The sequence below is a fragment of the Acomys russatus genome, chromosome 21, assembly GCF_903995435.1.
Source record: "Acomys russatus chromosome 21, mAcoRus1.1, whole genome shotgun sequence".
NCBI lineage: Eukaryota > Metazoa > Chordata > Mammalia > Rodentia > Muridae > Acomys > Acomys russatus.
Window position 1 is genome coordinate 38,510,538 of NC_067157.1, and position 21,163 is coordinate 38,531,700.

Sequence of the window (21,163 nt, forward strand, 5' to 3'; positions counted from 1 at the left end):
TAAAGCATAAACAACCTAATTATACACAAAATAGTTATCGTTATTTTGTCAATATTTTCTAAAATTTTCATTGCATTTTAATAATGTTTAGAAGAAAAAATAAAGATGTGTATGAAGTATGACTTAAGCCCTGGGAGATGACCTGAAGATAACAGGATTTCGTGTTAATGATCTTGGTTTGTTACTGTGAGTTGGTCATTGCACCGTGGAACTTTACTGTTTATATGAAGACCCATTCCACTCTTAACCACAGAAAGTTGACATGGTCCCTATGCCACTGGGCTTTATCAAAGACATGTTTTTGTTTATACTATTTCTTATAACTGCTGTTTTATTGAGATGGCAATTACAAAAAGACGTTTGACTTCAATACTTATTTAAATGTATACTAAGGAAAGTGTTAGTGGGGGCGGGAGTCCTAGGAGAGTATTAGCTAGAGGGTAAATGACAGTATTTCCTCTATACTGGCTTGAGTTCCTGGGCTAAATCTGCTATTGATTAGCAGAGGACGCTGGAAAATATGTCTCCCCTCTCCAAACACCCATTTCTACATAAATAAGAGGGTGGAGTTTGAGTGGTGGTGTCATATCTACTTCATTGATTAATGTGAAGACTAAAAGAAGTGGCATTAATTGTGTTCTTGGCTAGCTGGTCCAGCAACCCTTTCTTTATCATTTGTTCCTGTGGTTCTACAGCATTCCCCAAAATTTTGTTTTGTTTTGTTTTACCAATGACAGCTCATCTTTTGGAGGGAAGATAAACTTGACTCATAAAAGAATGTTACAGAAACTCATTCTTTTCCATTGTGTCTTCCAGCTCAATTCAACCTTCCAGAACTGGAACTACACTGTTTATGTAGTTAATATAAGGTAAATGCAATTAATTTTCTGAGAAATAGAAATGCTTAATTTATCATTCTTTCTGTCTCTGATTGTATCTGACTACCTGTGTATATGGTTCCATATGTATAACTGAATCAAAATATTATGTGTTCTAATGTATCAGAATTAAAAACAAAAATTCTGTTTATCTTTCCTTAGTAGATAATACTGAGTAGGCATTGGAGGTGTCAAGCCAGTTTCAAGACCACTTTCTCTACAAAATAAGATATCAACAATCTGTTTACAACCTCATTTAAAAAATATAAACTTTCATTATTTTTCTACTTATTTTTTTTTCAGGAAATAATGCCCACAGAGGCTCCTATGATCATGCTTTTATAATCTAACACTTAAACTTCAGAGATGTAATGGCACAGGAAAAAGACTAAGTTGTCCAGTAAGCTCAGGAGGTAGCTCACTCAACAAAGAGAAGCACGTTCTTTCCCGGAACGTCTTAGGGTCTGTGGTCTACTAAAATGCACTGTGGATCTTCATGAGAGTGCAAGCACACAGTTATCTAGCTGTACAAAACTGGGCACCTCAGAACCCAAACTTGGGAAAAACTGTGTTAGAGCATCCATCTCTTCTCCTTCTTTCACCTTCCCCAGCTCCGCTCCTGATGACTCAGCACAGTGGATGAGCTTGATAATGGATACATGTGTCTGTCTTTACAGCTTTCACAAAGGCATGGGAGAGGACAGGATTAAAGTCAAGAGAGACACCATGGATGATGACAAAAGGTAATACCAAACAAAACTGGAAAATGCGGTGGTTTTCTTCTCCTTGTTCATAACTTTGACTGTCTAGAAGAAAAATGAATCAATGGTCAGAGAAAATGTTTTAGTTGCCTAGTACATTCAAATTATCTCCTCAGCATGAATGCATGTCACATTTTTCTCCTATTTGAAGCTGAAAGAGAAAGCAAGTGGCCTAGAAATGTAAGCGTATGAAAAACCCTTGAGAGGCAGCATAATTAAGAGGGATGAGAGAGCAGGCCTACCATTCGTAGCTCATCAAAACCCATCACTCCGTATACAAAATTCCAAAATGACTTTCAAAGGAAGTAATTTTATGGTGGAAGGCAAAACTATGGGGTGTATTAATAGTACCAGCCTAGCATGTCCTGGGTTCTAGGCCCGGAACTACCCCAGCTACCTCTATTGTGAGTAATATTATAATTACACACATAAAAATATAAGTAATGGAGGCAAATTATTTTAGTATCTATAATCATAATTATTTTTAAGGTCTCCATTTTTAGGTTTGTACTAAGATGGTAACTTAACCACATAGGTGATTAATGGCTACACCCAGCATGCACCAGCAGTCAGCACACAAGGATAGATTGATGCAAAATGAACAATTCAACTCTTGAGTGAAAAAAAAAAAATAGTTGTCTTAGGGTTGTGTATCCTAGTTCCATAGAATTGTGAAAAAATCATTTGAAAGGCTAATGTTCTTAGAAACCTTGCTAGGTTTTAATATACAGATTTGAGGCTATGGAAATATAGCTATTGGGTGATGAGATGGTTCATTAGGTAAAGGTACTTGGCTGCTAAGCCTGGTGACCTAGGTTTGATCCTCAAAACTTACATGGTGGAAGAAGAAAGCTGACTCCCAGAGGCTGTCCTCTGACTTTCACTTGTGCTCTGCAGAACACACACACACACACACACACACACACACACACACACACACACACACAAACACACACTCCAAAATATAATTAGATATTTTTTAAAAACTGAAAACACAGCCTTGAAGACTATGATATATCACTATTATGACAAAACACACATAAAATAATATCTGAGAGTTGACCAGATTATCATTTCCTCTTTCTATTTAATATTAGAAAAACAAATGTTTTAAACTGTGTCATTTCTATATATATTCAATAAACTGGATCCTACTGCTTGATTTGCCTTTTATTCTGACATCATTCATTATGATCTAAAAACAGAGTAACATATTTCAAGATAGTAAAGGATAGACTTTTCTCTTCTTCCTAGGAAAATGATCCCTTCCCATACCATGTTGTGTCCCAACAGTGGACCCAGCAGCCGCCAGGATCCTGTGGGTGCTTTACGTAGCATTTGGACAAACATAGCTTGGAGCGTAACCAGTAGTTGACTTCCTTAGGAACTGAGCACCTCATCAGTTTTCTCACAGAGTTTATTTTATTACAGAGAACACTAAAAGCAGTCACAGTGGGTGTAGTCAGCATCTCAGAAGCTCTTGTGTGAAAGACATTGAAATAAATAAAATCTCAATTTCCCAGTCTTTCAAGCCAGTGAATAATTTCACAGAAGATTATAGGGAGAGTGAACAAATCCAGCTTGTGGGAAAATCCACTTAACTTACTTTTCCTTTGTTATAAATTCTCAGCATTGTCTGTTTTATAGCTCGCCCCTCTTTTACAAGTCTGTTCTCTGCTGTTCTTGTGCTCACTAACGAGGCTTTATAGTCTCTCCTCTAGTTTTCCTTTACACTGAAGTCTACTGGTTTCACATCCATTCTTTCCCCCCACAAACTCTTCCTTTCAATTCAGTTTTGCAGCTCAAGCATCAGATAATGCTGTTGTGTTCCACTGCCGAGACAGTCGGGGCACCTGAAACCACCGGAGAGGTGGCCTATGCCAACGATGAATGGCTGATGGCAGCAAGCGATAGACCTGGACTGTTGTAGGACCATGGAGTAGTTTCTGTTTTCAGATGGGAAGGAGAACACAGATAAGGACTGTGAAAATGCAGGCTTATTCTTGAATGGCTGGGTTTGTGTATTGAATACACCCACAATACATCGGGATGTTGTCCTGGCCACAGCTGTGCAGTTTCAGGAAGTGAATTTTCTCAGCCGTGCTTTTCTTCCAACAGCCATTTAATCAAAGGGCACCTCATCATTTGCCATTTAGAAACTGATCAAGGGCTCACCCTCCACCATATGCTGACATCTATCCTTACCTCTTGCTGAAGTATGTCTTATGTAGGACAATTCAGCAACAGGATCGTCTTACAAGTAAAGATTTTGAGAGAAAACACACTTTGTTCCTGAGATTATTGGCTACTTAGAGCATAAAATCCATCTACTTCACCTAACCATGAATAAGAAATATTTAACTTATTCTTTATTTTTTAACCACCAGAAATGTACTAGCTCTGTATTTACTTTTATTCTTACCAACACAATTTCATAAAGAAAATGTGCCATCCTCTGTACTTTGAGGTTACACCCTGCCTCTTCTCTTTGACATGTGAATAGCAATCAATCTGGATAACAGTCATGTCTGCAATATTCTTCATTTCTCTTCAGAAGGTGGAGAAAATATAAATGCAGCACTTTCAGGTGAAACAGCAAAAAACAAAAACAAAAACAAACAAACAAACAAAAAACTCCTTTCCTGACAAAAATGACATCATGTACCTCTGCCTCAATACTGAATTAGCTTGAGTTTTTGCTATTGATGGAAACTGTGATTATGGCTCAGCTGTAAGTTCTGATGAGGGTTTTAAAATCTATCTCTTTGCTTCCTATAAAAATGTTTTCAAAGTCACACATTCTAAAACTATTTGTAGTAGTGTACTAGCCAAACTGGGTATCACTTTGAGTATTTATTTTACAAATTTTAAACATACAAAGAACTTGTAAAAGTTTCCACCTGTGGGACATGCTACATTTTTGTTAATAATACCAATTATAATAATAATAACCACAATAACAATTTCAAGAGTCCAATCTACTGTTCAGTTTCCTTTCCTTTGAAATTTTAAGGTTCGCATGTAGAGGAACGAAGCTAATGTCCCCTCTTGAGTAGATGATACAAGTGTTCTTATCAAATATATGAACTATTGATATTAAACATTTAAATATTCCTGACAAAAATGGGGGGCCACGATAAAATTCTAAAAAATATCTTGTAAAATCTGTTCCAGGTGAAGCAGTATGAATGTTTTAATTTGTACCACAGAGGTCAAGACACCTTGGTTGATCTTCTCAGTCTCAAGGTGTCAGGGCATCCATGTTCTAGTCACCCCTCCCAAAGACAAAGAAACCAACCCGTCAGTCAGCAAACCCAGGAGCACTAGTTCTCTCTGACATCTTTTTTCTAGGTTGGTGCTGTGGGCCCTTCTAGTCTACAATGCCACCAATAACATCAACCTGGAGGGAGAGATGATTGAAAAGAAGCTGCTCACAAACAACGCGTCGCTAGAGGATGGCCTGAGGCTGCACACAGTCGACGTGAAGCAGCTGGGTATGTGAGTTCAGAGCGCAAGTCATTTACCACATTCAGAGTTAGCTAAGCGACACACAGTGTTCTTTTGTTATATGTCTGTGTAAAGCATTTTTAATTGGTGAAATTTGTTATATAGAAACTGTTAATAGTATGTAACATTACATTAAGAATATCATTTCAATACCTTGGATCTAAGGGAAGGAAGGAGGCAGGCTGTTTGTGTGTGTGTTTTTTTTTTTTTAATTAATTTATTCTTGTTACATCTCAATGTTTATCCCATCCCTTGTATCCTCCCATTCCTCCCCCCCACCCCCATTTTCCCATTATTCCCCTCCCCTATGACTGTTCCTGAGGGGGATTACGTCCCCCTGTATATTCTCATAGGGTATCAAGTCTCTTCTTGGCTACTTGCTGTCCTTCCTCTGAGTGCCATCAGGTCTCCCCCTCCAGGGGACATGGTCAAATGTGAGGCACCAGAGTACGTGAGAAAGTCGTATCACACTCTCCACTCAACTGTGGAGAATATTCTGACCATTGGCTAGATCTGGGTAGGGGTTTAAAGTTTACCTCCTGTATTGTCCTTGGCTGGTGCCTTAGTTTGAGCTGTTTGTGTTTATCCTTTTTTTTTTTTATCTAAAAGGAGCAAAGTACCAGAATAACCTTGACCTTCCTTACCTTCTACTTACGAGATTAAAAATCTGCATATATGCATTTACAAGAACCCTCATAAAATACTTAATGAAGATAAGCTCCGTATTATAAAACATCTCATTTTATTGTGTTGTTTGCCCATTAATGATGTCATTTCCTTCACAGGAATGAGCCAGGAATCTTGAACCGAGAATCAATTCTCGGCAACCCACCTTCCGCATCCTAAGTGTCATGATACGTGTGGCACAGCCTGTACTTTCCTGAGCATCCATGCTCTTTTTATAGCTAGATCATGTGCATACCCTATACTGTCACTACCCGCTCCCCTTCGCCTATATATCTTCAATAATAGCCACCAAGCCACCTGTCCCTAGAGCCCTTTTCTGACATCATCATACGTAACACGTGTCAACCATTGTCTAGCTTGTTTCAAGATACTCACATACGTCATGCTCCACATACCTTAGAAGAGTATAGTCTTTTATTGACTTATTTGCCTTCTTACGCATGTTTTCTTTACATGTTTTGCTCTTTAGCATGATACAGCGCCTTATTTTTTTAATGCTTAGCCCCAGCACTTGAACACTTGTCGATCGAATAAGTGAATGGACTCCTAATGGTTTACAGACAAATGTTTAAAACTATGCACAACAAGAGTAATTGCTCCGATGGCTCTTATGTCATTCTACGAATACGACTCTATTCTAACCAGAGACTCGAGTAGGAATTGGAACAAAAGAAGATGTTCTGCTTTGCTCCCGTGCACTAAGGAAGCTGCAGTGAGGGTGTGGGTGCTGTTCCCCCTGAAAACTTGCAAACAACCAAGGCCAGATCTAAGTGCGATAAATCCCCACTTCTGCGAGCACCTGCATTTTCTAAACTGTGTTGACATGCAGTTACAGAGACCCTCGGAGAGGAGGATGAGCATAAATAGCAGCCAGAGTAGCGAGGATTCCCCTAAACAGTTTCTGGGGCTTTGAGAAAGTGCATGCCTTTTCACAAGCAGGGCTTCCAGAGGGGAGCAAGAGCTCTGATTTCCTGCACAAGGATCTCCACAAAGAAGAATTATGACAAATGGCAAGCAAGATGTGACCACAGAACCCTGAGGGACCAGCCCCATCTGTTCTCAAAGGCTGGACAATCTTAGGACGGCCTCCTGTGCATACCTGGATATTTAATTTATACTAGTTATTTGATATTGTTTTATATGTTTCTCTACAAGTGACTCTGTGAAGAAAGGTTTGTGGCATTTGAAAACAAAAGCTTAAAACCTCCCAAGGCATGCCTGTAATCGTAGCACTCAGGGAGGTGGATCTCTGTGAGTTTGAGGTCTACAAACTAAGTCCAGGACAGCCAAGGATACATAGAGAAACCCTGTCTCAAAAATCCAAATCCAAAACAAAAACAAAAACTAGAGAAAAGCCACCAAAACTCAAAGGGCGGACTGGAAAAGTCATTTGAATTTTCAATTAGTACCTATAATACTGGTTCTCAGAAAGACTCACTGTGTTTTCAGTATTTAAAAGGTTTTACTGTGGTGCCTGGTATCTTGTTGTGACTTTGACATTTTCAAATGATAAAATCTGAATCACATTTTTTTTTCCATTACAATGACCTAGAGTAGCGGTTCTTAACCTTCCTAATGTCATGACCCTTTAATACAGTTCCTCACGTTGTGGAGACCGCCCCCCCCCCCAACCATAACATTATTTTTGTTGCTACTTCATAACTATAATGTTGTTAGTGTTAGGAACCATATTGTAAATATCTGATATGCAACCCCTGTGAAGGGGTCCTTCAACCCTAAAGGACTCATGACCCACAGGTTGAGAACCACCTGTGGAAAAGTTTGACAATGAAAGAAGATAAAACAGATGAAGCTGGCTTGTGGGAACTTCCTTGGTTTTTCTTTTTCAGTAAGCATGTCGGAAGTGTACGCTACAAGAACTGCTAGTGAATAATCCATAGACTATTCTATAAACAATAACCACTGCTTATAGCTCATCAATGGAGTTTTTTATACATACACATTTTGATGCCCTCCCCTATTTAAAAATGATTGCGCTACATTTCGAAAGTTTCAAGTTTGTTCTCAATTCCTATCATTTTTAGTCTTTGGATGAAACTCATTTACTAATATCCTGTTAATAATTTATATGAATGATCATGTACATTTCATTATTACACTATGTTCCTTTATTCAAAAATGGTTTTGTAGGATATAATAATTCTTTGTCTGAAGCATATGTTTATTCTTCCTAATTAAAAAAAAACCCTAGATATAAAACACTACTTATTTTAGTAGTATATAAATAGTTACTGAATTCCCAGAGCTATAATTGGCTTCATCCTACACCTTTAAGTTCAGAAAATTAAGGGCGAGTCTATCTCATGTTGGCTCTTATTTCTCCCAGGTATGTGCAGTGCCTTGGAGGATCCAGAGGGCGTTAGCTGGCCGGCCAGTTTACCTTCTGTCTACAAGCAACCATGTCCAAACAAGCCTGGCTTTTTTATGACACGGACATGGTAATTCTTTCTTTGACCTGCAAACCACATGTCTAAGCTGACTGTCTACCACATCAGTACTCACTCGTTGTGTTGATTGGAGAAGTAGGGCAGAAATCACACACTCACGTGCAGATAGAGATAAGGAAAGAGCATTACCTACAAGGCTCCTTTCCTCTGAGTGGTGAAGTAATCAAGCTCTCTCCAAGATTGAGGAAGCTGGAAAGCAAAGTGTGGCTCCAGAGTAAAGGAGCCTGTAGCTAACTTGATCTCGGAACATGGATCAAAACCTCTATGAATTCCTACTTGTTTGAGGAAGAGAGAATTGGCAAAGGGAAATAAAGACAAGACCCAGGTTGAACAGCCTGTTGACATGGGCTGCTGAGACAACAATTCCCTGTGTGACTAATAAACCTTAGATGAGACAGTTGCAGGAGAAGGCCAAACCACCCTGCTGTGCTCCACCCTCTGCCTGGAGCCCCATTAGTTCTATGGGAAGGAATTCAGGAACAGAAAGTGCCCAAGTGTGAGTCCTCTGCATCAAGGGCTGTGTGTGACACTTGGTGCGGAGGAGAGTCAAGTGCTGCGAGATTTATGGACTCGAGTTTAAAACATTGCCCTACCTCTTCCTGGCTCGAGGTCTTGGGAAAATTCCTTGGCTTCTCTGAAATGCATTTCCTCTTTCATAACATGGATTGAAATCTGCTTTTCAGAGTTATGTGAAATCAAAATTTGAGTTTTCCAGTAAAGGCCTTAAAGCAGCACTTGACAGTGTATGTGAGGTCAGGATGCAGGATGTAGTGGGCGTTTCCCTTCTAGAGTGGGAGCTACTGACTAGCTTTCCAATAAGGATTCTTAGCATCGTTTTTTAGTATTATTTTCAAAGGGAATTTAGCTCGATTTCAAGCCAAGTCCTGCAACTTATGAATTGCTTTTGCTAACTTTAATTGCACTAGTGCCACATATTAAAAAACCATCTTCTTGTTTGGTAATTACTGCAGCCTTTCTAATGCAACGTCAACCTTCTGGAGCCCCATTGATGCCTCCAACTGTTCAAGTAAGTTCAATCTGTCTTCCCATCCCAAAAACAAAGTGAAATGACCTTGTCATCGTCAAGGCTTTATGTTTTTCAGACGTGATATTCTGCCATGTGATAGTACTACAATATTGAAACTCGTGCTAATGACTCTTTCACATATCTTAGTAACAAAATATACTTTGTGTCACATGCATAACCTAGAGAAACACAAATGATAAGAAAATTGTATAGAGGATTTAAAAGCAATGTGCAAGTTGCTATTTCTATCAATGTTTTTCATATTTCTGTATTATTTTTAAAGTAGAAAACATGTACTTAATGATTTCAAGGGAACAATGATCTCTCTAAGTCATACCATACTTAAGAAATTTACCACCCTGTGTAAAGAAATGTTACCTTATAAGGATGGGTGAGGGGTATGCATGGAACTCCCACTTCCTGAAGCTGTATAATAAACTGTTCATACTGTCTGTTTCTAGAAATGTCCAGGCAAGCCTTATGTTGTTTGTTTCCCTTCTTTTAGGACAATCAAATGAAGTGGCCAATGAGATATTAGACTTAACTAGTGATGGGCAGAACCTAACCTCAGCCAATATTAACAGCATTGTAGAACAGGTCAAAAGGATCGTGAACAAAGAAGAAAATATTGACATAACGCTTGGCTCCACCCTAATGAATATATTTTCTAATATCTTAAGCAGTTCGGATAGTGATTTGCTTGAGTCTTCTACTGAGTAAGTAGCTTTCCCACTCTGAAGAGCTAAACTGGATCAATGTGTTGTGAGAGCACTGCTCCCTTCTGACTGCTTTGTGCTCACACTCCATAATTCACAACTCTAGAAGATGCACAAGCATTTCCCATGGTCATTTACAAAGTAAACTCTACAGGTCTCTGTTTTAGAAGTATAATTTACAGAGTGATTGGTTTTCATCTGGTATAAAGAGCCTTTCCCCAAACATACCCAGTAGAGTATAATATATTTGCATTCTAAAAATTTGGTTGTCTAAAGTTATCAGGACCTGGCCGCAATAAATCTGCCACTCTAGACAGCTGTGTTACAGTTATGTGAACTTCTAAAATGAGAGTGCCTCGGATACATGCAATTACATTTCTTTATTTTATTATTCCATTTGTTATTGACATTAGGATCATTAATTTCTTCTGTTTTCTTCCTTTAAGTAATATGTCTTTGAAAAAATATATTTGTTAATGTGCCCTCTAGGTTATTTTTATCTTTATAGTGCTAATTGCTAACATTCTGTCAGTATCTTCTTGTTTCTCAGTTATTTGTGGAAAACAAAACTCATGCCTGCTGACTTAGCTGCTATTGCCCTTAGGACAGTACAGTTTTCTTGAGGTGGAATCAGTTACTGTGATTCTGTGTTTCAGCTGGTAGCACTGGGGTTTGGGATGCTTTATGGCTCTATGCATTAAGATCAGAGAACTCAAAGATAGTTTCTTTATTAGTATTTTGTCTTGGTAGCAAGTCCTTAACACATAGTGTAACCTAACAGTGATGTCATTTTCATTTCTTCAGAGCTCTAAAAACAATTGATGAGCTAGCCTTCAAAATAGACCTGAATAGTACCCCTCGCGTGAATATTGAGACACAGAATTTGGCTCTTGGAGTCTCATCCCTGATCCCAGGAGTGAATGCACCTTCAAATTTTAGCATTGGCCTTCCAAGCAATAATGAATCATACTTCCAGGTAACAAGCCCATGTTTGCTTTAGTTTTAACTAACTAGTGAGAAAGAGAATGAGTTTACTGGCTCCTTAATATTAGATACCTCAAGAAAGTCTTGATCCTAGAGACCATAGGCAGATCTGAATGTTGGCTAAAATGGCCCCAGCATCCTCAGGTCCAGTAGAAGCACGGAGAGCATATGGCCCATAACCTAGACCAGGGAAGGGCACCTTCTAAAGGAGGTGAGACAAAGCTAAACACTAGCACTGGAGTAGAGACCACCATGTTGGAAGTATGGGCTGGGAGCCAGTTTAAAGAGATTAAAAAGTCTTATTAAAGACCTTCAGATGAGAAGAGGTGTGGGAGAAGCCTGCTCTGTGCCATTGCTTCTCAAAACGGACTTTAGAGTCCCAGGGAACACATGTTAAAAACGATTCTGGCCCTTGGCCTCAGAGCCCTAAGATGACAGGCTCTGTGTAGAGCCCTGTCGTGTCCAATTTAATCAGCTCAGCTCAGCTCAGATGTTGTTGCTGGTGCTGTTCTGAGGACTGCGTGGTGCAAATACACAATGAAGAGACTTGGCAGGGGCAGGAAGCAATAAGACTTGACAAGTAATCTTGGGCTCCACTAACCCTCTTGGATATGTTACAATCACAGCTCATCCAGTCATTTACATGTGCCCACTATGTCCTGAGCAGTGTCACCAAGCTGAGCAAACCCAGTGAATACAGCACCATTCCTGACCTGAGAGAGTGTCTGTGTGGAACATAGTTGAGTTTTTTGGTTTGTTTTATTTGTTTGCTTGCTTTCAAGACAGATCACACTGAAAATAGAAAAGGCCTAGGCTTGACTTTTGTTCATTTTAGATTAGGGTTCGTGGGAGTGGGGCAGCGGGGGTTTTCATATTCAAACAGCACGAGCTCCATTGGTCCTAGCTTCATATGATGAAGGCAGGAAATCTCTAAGCCTGAATTAGGATAACCAAGCATGTTTATAGTACTGGCTGTTTTTCCGATCTGTTGTCCATGAAGCAGCCGGGGAAGTGTCAGTCAAGACTGAGTTGTTCTGTGTGAGTCCTCCAATGCAAGTGGTCACTGTCCACTTGTCTCATTTCCATTGAGGGCCATGATATCAAAACAAAACAAAAGCAGCTGCTGCCTCTTCACAGAGGCAACAAATCTCTGCAGTTAAAGTTAGTTCATGCCGATAGCATGGAGAAAATATCGAAATCTGTCACTTTTAAATCCCACCCTCATACTCAACAACTGTTAGTTGGTCTCTAGAATGGTTAGGATGCTTTAGAGCAAGGAATTCTCCTGTGAACTCCTGATGCAATCTCTGCCTCTGACTGCAAGGGGCTTCCCCAGGAATTGCAACCTTCTGTAGAGGTCAAGGCCAACCCTGGTTCTGGCTAAGGGGATCCTTGCAGATGCTATCCCATCTGACTCAGCCTGGGGACTGGGCTCTGCTACCATTGCCCTCATGATGACTGTTTTACCAACATGTTTGTGTGTGGCAGATGGACTTTGAGAATGGCCAGACAGATCCATTGGCCTCTGTGATTTTGCCTCCAACCCTGCTTGAGAATTTAAGTCAAGAAGATTCTTTATCGGTCAGAAGAGCACAGTTCACTTTCTTCAACAAAACTGGACTTTTCCAGGTAAGAACTTCTTAAATTATTTTTTTTCCAATTTCAAATGAAGTCTTTGCTTAAAGGTTAAAACATTCAGGTTCCTTTGAAATACAGTCGCAGTTATAGAAAAACTAATCTATATTTTCTAAATTAAAAAAATAATGTAAACATTAAAATATTTTACTTCAAATAATCTCCATGTAACAGTACTTGCTTGAGTTTTAAAAATAAATATCAGGCTAAGACTTGCATTATATAATGAGAAATTAAGTTAGTTATGACACTACTATTTATTATTTGTTAATCCTTTTGTTCTTTGGCCCTGAGGCTTCTGGAGTTAAAGCATTCGTGCACCAAAGGAAAGGATTTTTTTTTTAACTCAGCAGGAAGCATCTTTTACATAATGCGCGGCATTCTTGGCTTTAATCATTTTTCCCATTAGTATTTCAAATGACCTTTGGCATTCTCATATCCGCAGAGTAGGGTGGCATTGTGCTGAGCACATATTATCATTTTTATTGGCATCGGCTCAGATACTAGATGGTCCACTGCCAGAAAACACTACTGACCCTTGGTGGCCTTTATGAGGACAGGCTCATCTGGGCCCTTGCTGGGCCCTTTCTTCAGAAGAGCTACCAATTAAATCAAAGGTACCAGAGTTTGTCCAGCTGTGGGCCCTGTGCAGGAGAGCATAGGACCATAGGAATGTCTCTTGTATGGCCACCCTATGAATCCCTCAGTTAGAGAAGGGAACGGCTGGGCCTGTTGCCACACTTTTGTAATCCCAGAACTTGGAAGGTAGCGGGAAGAAAAGGAGGAGAGGGGGGAGATATAAGGATAGGCATAGAGAGAATGAGAGAGAGAGAGAGAGAGAGAGAGAGAGAGAGAGAGAGAGAGAGAGAGAGAGAGATAAAGGATAAAGGCAATGAATATGGTGAAATGTCATTCCAAAATTTTTAAAATTTTACCTGCAAATATTTTAGGAACAGGCCTTGTAAAATATTTATGTATAATATAAATGAAACAGATTTTTATACAAGCTTTGAGTTAGGGACCTGCTTGACTTCTTCAGGTTTGATGAAATATGTGTCATCTTTAGCAAGAGGACCTTACCATGGGTTTGTGGAGAGCAATCAATAGCCTTGACAGCAGCCTGTGATTATTGGGGACCTGTATGGAGCCTCTTTAGTCAATGACTCAACAAATCTTCCTGGCACTGGAAGGTTTTGCTTGGTAGTGTAAGATGTCTAACTGGTGTTTTGTTTTCCCTGTTACTTGGTGACTCTGCTTGGATTCCTTTCACATGTGTATATGTTTTAAGATGCTTCTACAGCAGTACATTTTTTGGATTTTTAAAAGTAAACAAACAAAAAAGTAAAAAAGTAAAGTTAAAACAAACAAACAACACCAGTAAATATTCTGGAGCATTCTTCCCATACTTTAGAAAAATTGGGAATATTTTCTTTTTTTTAATATATTTTATTAATTTATTCATGTTACATCTAAATTGCTATCTCATCCCATGTATCCTCCCATTCCTCCCTCCCTCCCATTTTCCCCTTACTCCCCTCCCCTATGACTATGACTGAGGGGGGACCTCCTCCCCCTGTATATGCTCATGGGGTATCAAGTCTTTTCTTGGTAGCCTGCTATCATTCCTCTGGGAGTATTTTCAATAAGCGATGATCATCCTCAAGCCAAAGTTAACTGTGTTGATAGTAACAAACATATAAAATTAATCAAAAGCTATATTTTAGAATTCTATTTGGAATTTAGGAGATTTTATCATTACTTTTAATATAGCTGACTTACAAACTATAGTTTAGAGAAATTAAAGTATGACAAGAAACCAAGATGGAGGAAAACCCCAGAGAACTTACTAAAAAGGCTTACTGGTGCTCCAAGTCATTGGACAGCACAAGTTCAGGGACTTTCCTTGCTACCTAATTTCTATGTGAAATCTGCAAGTGCTGTCAAGTCCAAAAGAGTAAAAGGCAGAAGTTCTGGGTGGACCTTCAATCCACTAGAATTACACTTAGGTATAAGCTGGTAAACACGTCAGGCTGTTAGCGTGGGTGTGAATGATGGATTGCTTTTTAATTTTTACAATGCAAATAACTTCATTTGTTTTCTAAAGTCTGGAAATGATCTCACTGCTTCACGGCTTTTTATGGGTTTCTATGATTTATGAGTTTGTATTGTTTCAGTTGTCAATTGGCTGCCATCAATCACAGTAATGGAGAATAGACTAGTATGAACATTCCCTTAAAACACTGGTTCGTGCTGCCCCCTCAATGTATTTATTAAAATAAGGGAAGTAGCATAGACCCTTCAGGAAAGCCAGTGATTGGAAGTTATAAACAGGATGTTCTAGAACTGAAGATCTTAAGTGTAAAAGTTGCTGACAGTTTGCTTATTTTGGAGCATGAATGTGTGTACTTATGACTAGTGCACGCGATTTGTTATTTTCTTTAAAAGGATGTTGGATCTCAAAGAAAAATTCTAGTGAGTTATGTGATGGCATGCAGCATTGGAAACATTACTATCCAGAATCTGAAAGATCCAGTTCAAATCAGGATCAAACACACCAGAACGCAGGTAAGAAAATGCTGCAGATAGTGACTGAAGAGTGCACACTGTCTCAGAGAACTATAAATGATATAGAGCAACTGACACATTTTATCAGGGAGCAAGATCATCCTCCAGAGAGGAGATGTGCTGGTCAGGCTGGGGACAGGATACAGGCACCATAAATGGCAGCAGCCACCAGTGAGGGAGTCAGTCTTGCCTCGTACTCAAGAATCAGAAAAGAATATGGAAATAATCAAGAGGGCTAATGTTCTTAATAAAAGACTTGGTCATCTCCAAATACAGGAACACAGGCACAGTTTTGGTTAGGAGTTGTAATTGTCTCTTTGTCATGTTTCAAGTCAAAGATAATTGCAACTGAGAAAGCTCAAGGGACGGCGGAAGAGAGTGAACACTTCCTCTGAGAGATGTGCAGTGGCTTACGATGTTGCCAAGTGTTAGAGTTCTTGCCTCAGGACCCTCTTTGCCCTCCATTTATGTGCCACAAGGAGGTGTACTGTCCTCTGAGCCCCAACAATACGTTCACTCACTGTTGAAGACCTTGAAGACCATGGTTTGAGAATAGTCAGGCAGGAAGCGAGCAGGCTGATAATGGCTGAGTACTGGAGTCAAAACATTGATAAACTCACTCTCTCTTGTGTAAAACCCTTAGAGATCTTCTTGTTCATCTCTGGCCTTATTTGCTTCAGCATCCATAAAAGAAGACTTGGGTTTGTTCCCTATGGCGAAACACATTTAGTAGAACTTGCCGCTTTAGGTATATAGTTCAGTCACGTCAATTTGTCAGCAGTATATACCATCTATCTCTACTAGACTTCTTAAAAATCTACCCCAAATGAAACTCTGTTCCCACTAAACACCAATTCCCTGTTCTTACTCACAGAAATCTCTAGCAACCTCTAATAGTTTCACTTTCCTGTAGTGCTAATTTGAGTCTAACAATCACCTCAGAGGACCCTACAGTAGCTATCCTTCAGAAGGGCCTTATTTCCCTTAACATAAAGCCTCCAGGATCCATCTGTGTTGTAGCATGTGTCTGAATAAAAGACTGGCTGATACTCCATTGTGTGAACATAACAGATTTTCTCCATTCATCCATCGATGCTCATTTGGGCTTCTTCTGTTTTTTTTTTTGTTTTGTTTTTTGTTTTTTGTTTTTTTGTTTTTTTTTTTTTGGCTACATTTTGTGAATAATGCAATCGGGCTGTAGGCATACAACTGTCTCTTGAGTGCCTGCTTTTGTTTATACCAAGACATACAGGAGAATTTTGAAGATGATATGAACATTAGATTATAAAAAGCTTGGCTAGGCATGAAAAATGGTAGTAGAGTCAGTATTTAACAATGGAACATAGAGTGAGTGTCCTGAAGAAAAGTGAACATAGTTCTTCCTGGGGTTCCTAGAAGATTTTCATTTGAAGTCTGTAGGAGTGAAGACTTACTGAGGCTGCTGACCTTGTCAAGTGGTTCTGGACAGTTTCTTTTCAGTTGTGACTTTTAAACAATTTTAAATACAATTTTTCATGTTTATTCTTATATTAATGTAGGAAGTGCATCGTCCCATCTGTGCCTTCTGGGATCTGAACAAAAACAGTAAGTTGTAAAATACTGGGGGACTTAATAGAATTTCGAGTGTTGTCAAAGCATTCCCATCCCCCTCTCCCATTTCACCCCAAATCACAACTTAAGGGCAAATGAGCTTCAAACTGTAGTTTAGACAGCTTGGGAAACAACCAAGCCATTATTTTTAAAATAACTTTTTGTAAGTAAGCATATTTGGCTCACAGTTTGAATGAATTAACCACTTTTGTTTCAGTTATTTGTGCAATGTGACATGCGTGTTTATTATAGGCACTTTCAGGTGGACATAGGCTCACACTCATTCCATTGTAGATCTGATGAGATGATTTGATGTTCACAAGTCACAAAAAGTTTGAGGTGGGTGAAAGAGCCTACTGAAATGATTATAAAGAATAGAAATTACTTGAAAAATGACCTCTCTGATGATATTGAGCAATCAGGAGAGGAAGGAGCATGTAAGGAGTCAACAACTCACTAGGTTAAGAGTGTGTGGACATGAAAAAGGGGAGATGTGAAAGGAAAACTCCTGGGTTTATCTGCTAAGGGTCATCTTTCGTATGGATGCCACAGTACCACGTTGCTTCTAAATCTTTTTAAATTGTCTGTGAAAAATACAGTCCTGTGGTGCCTTTCTCTCACTTATAACAAACGTATAGTTTAATTGTTGCTTGTGTTTTAGCTGCACACATATAGAGATCCTGATTGACTTGTATATGTGGTTAAAAATATCACCTTGTAGCATAATATATTTGAGTATATGGACAAATATAATGCCAAAGAATCAGATAAGATGTGTCCAAGCATTTGCCCTGATTTTCATAATGATGACCACTGTGTACATAACAAAATAGTCTAAGCCTACCTCTTCATGTCTTCACAAAAAGTTAGTCTGACCCCAGAGAGAGAGAAACAACGCTTTGGTCTTCAGAGAGCTTATTAGAGCATAATGTTTGAAAAGAAATTTTAGTTTTTGTAGAAGTTTATTTAAAATTTGCTAGAAATTTAATGTGGGCTTCTGGAGAAGCCCTGAGGCATTTCAGTGGAGCACAATTGGGAACCACTGCCCGAATAAGTTTGAGATGACTTTCAAGGACTCTAAATCATTCAACATCTTGGTCCCTGCAAGAATGATGCCCACATCACGGATTAAACTCCATGATGCAGATAAAGGGCTTGTCCCTTACAGAGGACACTGAGCCACAGCTGTCCTTTGTTCATTGTTTCTTTCTGCAGAAAGTTTTGGAGGATGGAACACCTCAGGATGTGTTGCACACTCTGACTCAGTTGCTGGTGAGACCATCTGCCTGTGTAACCACTTCACTCACTTTGGAGTCCTGATGGTAAGACGGCTTTCTCGGCTCATTTAGACACATTATAATTTTAAAAGCACACTTCTTTTGTGCCAGCCTAACATTTTTTAGATTATAGATTATAAAAATTATTCCCTAATTATGCCCATCTATACCCTGGATCTTGAGTCCTAAAGAAGCATCCAATTAGCAAAGGCCATGTATTTATACCAAGCAACATCATACAGAAGAATTCTCTCTTATGTTCCTTGTAGCATTAACAAGAAACAATTCCGGCACCCCCTCCCACACTTTCCCTAAATCCTTAGGAACTCTTTTTTTTTTTTTTTTTTACATTTTTTATTAATTTATTCATATTACATCTAGATTGTTAGCCCTTCCCCTGTTTCCTCCCATTCTTCCCTCCCTCCCACTTCCCCCCTTCTCCCCTCCCCTATGTCTGTGATTGAGGGAGACTTCCTCCCCCTAATATATGCTCTCAGACTATCAAGTCTCTTCTTGGTAACTTGCTATCCTTCCTCTGAGTGCCGCCAGGCCTCCCCGTCCAGGGGACATGGTCAGAAAAGGGGCACCAGAGCTCGTTTGAGAGTCAGATCTCACTCTCCACTCAGTGGTGGAGAATATCATGTTTGTCGGCTAGGTCTTGGTAGGGGTTCGAAGCTTACTGCCTATATTCTCCTTGGCTGGTGCCTTAGTTTGAGGAGGACCCCAGGACCCAGATCTGCCTGTCATAAAGTTCTTCTTGTAAGTTTCCAGGACTCTGTGGGTCCTACTATTTCCCCATTCTTCCATGCTACTCTCGCCTAAATTCTCAATAGGATGTCCTCTCTGGATTGATCTAGAAATTATCATAATGAGTGAGTTCACCCAGAAGCAAAAAGAGACAAACGGTATATACTCACTTATATCAAAACAATAGTCCAAGGGATACATACCATGAAAAACTTTACTTACCAAGAAAGTGGGTCAGAGGAACTCCTTTAGTTAAGGAAGAAGGAGTTGGTGAAACAGAGACAAAAGAAAAAAACAATGGAAGAAGAAAGTGTTGAGTTGGTGCTACCATGAAGGAGAACTATGAACACTGTAAGATTTTTATTCTTATGTTTAATTTAATATGCTTGCTGAAGCAGTTGATATTGTGTCTGTGCCAACTGATTTTTCTCCTGAAGAGTATAATTTGTATAAATTGTTAGGACAGCTAGCAGTGATGTCAGTCCTACAGGAAAAATAAGATGTTTGAGGTTTCTTTCATTTGGGCAAATTCGTAACATTCTTTCTATTCTCCGTTTTCCTTGTCCTTAAAAAACAAACAAACAAACAAACAAAAAACCTGCCTAGCCATCATACTGAAGATTTTGCATAAAAATTTATGTCACATCAGGGTTTTTGTTTTATCTCATTCAATTCTCAAGACCCACCTTACTCCCAAGGGCCTGTTGGAGCTCGTCCATGACTGAATACAGTTATCTGGTCCATTTGTGTTGTAAAAGCACCTATCAAATATGCAGAACATCTAGAATGTACTGTAGCCATTGTTTTGACAAAGATTCTATGAAGGGACCAACCACACGTGCTTTTTCTTAGACGATGGGAGGAATGGGAATTAAAGTGATGCAGTTTTTCCAGTTGGAGTCACAGACACGAAGTTGTAGTCACCTCCTCCCTGAAATCTTACGGCCTTCTTCCTGTGGGGTCTGGGAGGAAGCAATGAGCAACTGCGGTCTTTAGTATTTGGATGATGAATTATTTGGCCCATGTAAATGGCGGGTGTCATATGACACCTCTACAAGTTGTAGATTTACTGACATGCAATGATACAAATTCTCTCGACAAAGGTGATGAGTCACAGAAAGTAACTTTTTAATGCTCTCAAAATATGTTGTTTTCTCAAGGACATGAAAATGAACAACTAAACTATAGTGTGCCTTCCTTAAGCATTTGAAACAGAAATTCAAATTTCTTCCCATCTTCTCTTTAAAAGTACCTAAAGATATACTTCAGAAAATGCTTCTTTTGTATAATTAGTCATTCAGATATATGAACATCAGTTCAAATAGTTTAAATATTTCAACAGTGTGCATGTATATGTTTGAAAATGATTATGACTTTTATTTCTAGTAGATAAATAGATGCTAGTAACAGAAGTGACTTCTAAAAAGTGATTTATATGCAGTCCGATTTTTCTGCACATTACTCAGATGGCCAGTTTTACTACATCAATTTTATTATGGGTTTATTATGTGGTGTTTTCTGCTGCTGTCTGAATAAAAAGTTACATTTACCTGTATGGAGATTTGCATGTTAGTGAACTCTTCCACTTTCCTTTTTGGCCAGTCTGGTAAGATTATAAACTGCTCGAAGAAACACTTTCCAAAATTCATCCTTTCTGGAAATGTGTCAGCATCCTTTTGGCTCTTCCAGACCACAAACTCTTGAGTCATGTTTTTTTTTTTCTTCTAAAAACTCCTTGTTCATTTGTATGAGATAGTCTCAGAGTTTAAATCTTCATGACCCATAATTATATCTTTTAATCTAAAAATATTTTAAAAATCTAATGTCCTTTCTTACATTTGTTACAGAACTGATTTTCCTGTTGTTTTTGTTCTTATATGTTCATGGTCACTGGCTTAGAAAGATAAAATTGTCATGTGATCAGTCTCAGAATTGTGTGTGAATTGCTATTAGTGTGCAGAATTACTTTATATTTTCTTACATTACATATTTGCTTATCAGTAATTTGTCTTACCTAGATGGAAACAGTTGCCTGAAGAGTTCATCTTTGGCGATTCTTCAAAACTCTTAATTTCTCTACTCTAACTGATCCTGCAGGAACTGTACCAGATAGGCACCCTTCTAGAGTCTAGTGGCATTGACTTAAACTCCATCCCATGTGCCATGGCCACAGGTCTTCCCTGTGTTTTGAGGGATTCCCAGGATGTTGAAGACGGGGAAGGCTTTTTCTGGCTCTGATCCCGCACCTCTAATTTCTGCCACTGTGCATTTGACAATGTCTCAAAATTACTGCACATGCTCCTCCTGTCTTAGTTGTCTCT

The 21,163-nt window shown here is 39.0% G+C and overlaps 1 protein-coding gene across 1 annotated transcript in view; it reads left to right on the plus strand.

The window, feature by feature from the left end:
- Adgrg6 (adhesion G protein-coupled receptor G6) overlaps nucleotides 1-21,163 on the plus strand; it is a 136,452-nt gene that overhangs the window by 89,031 nt on the left and 26,258 nt on the right. Inside the window, exons 9-19 of the mRNA XM_051164634.1 lie at nucleotides 817-869; nucleotides 1,556-1,621; nucleotides 4,991-5,133; nucleotides 8,181-8,292; nucleotides 9,273-9,328; nucleotides 9,834-10,044; nucleotides 10,849-11,020; nucleotides 12,517-12,657; nucleotides 15,109-15,228; nucleotides 16,767-16,812; nucleotides 18,034-18,140. Coding sequence (XP_051020591.1) covers nucleotides 817-869; nucleotides 1,556-1,621; nucleotides 4,991-5,133; nucleotides 8,181-8,292; nucleotides 9,273-9,328; nucleotides 9,834-10,044; nucleotides 10,849-11,020; nucleotides 12,517-12,657; nucleotides 15,109-15,228; nucleotides 16,767-16,812; nucleotides 18,034-18,140 — 1,227 coding nt within the window. The remainder of the gene's footprint in view (nucleotides 1-816; nucleotides 870-1,555; nucleotides 1,622-4,990; nucleotides 5,134-8,180; nucleotides 8,293-9,272; nucleotides 9,329-9,833; nucleotides 10,045-10,848; nucleotides 11,021-12,516; nucleotides 12,658-15,108; nucleotides 15,229-16,766; nucleotides 16,813-18,033; nucleotides 18,141-21,163) is intronic.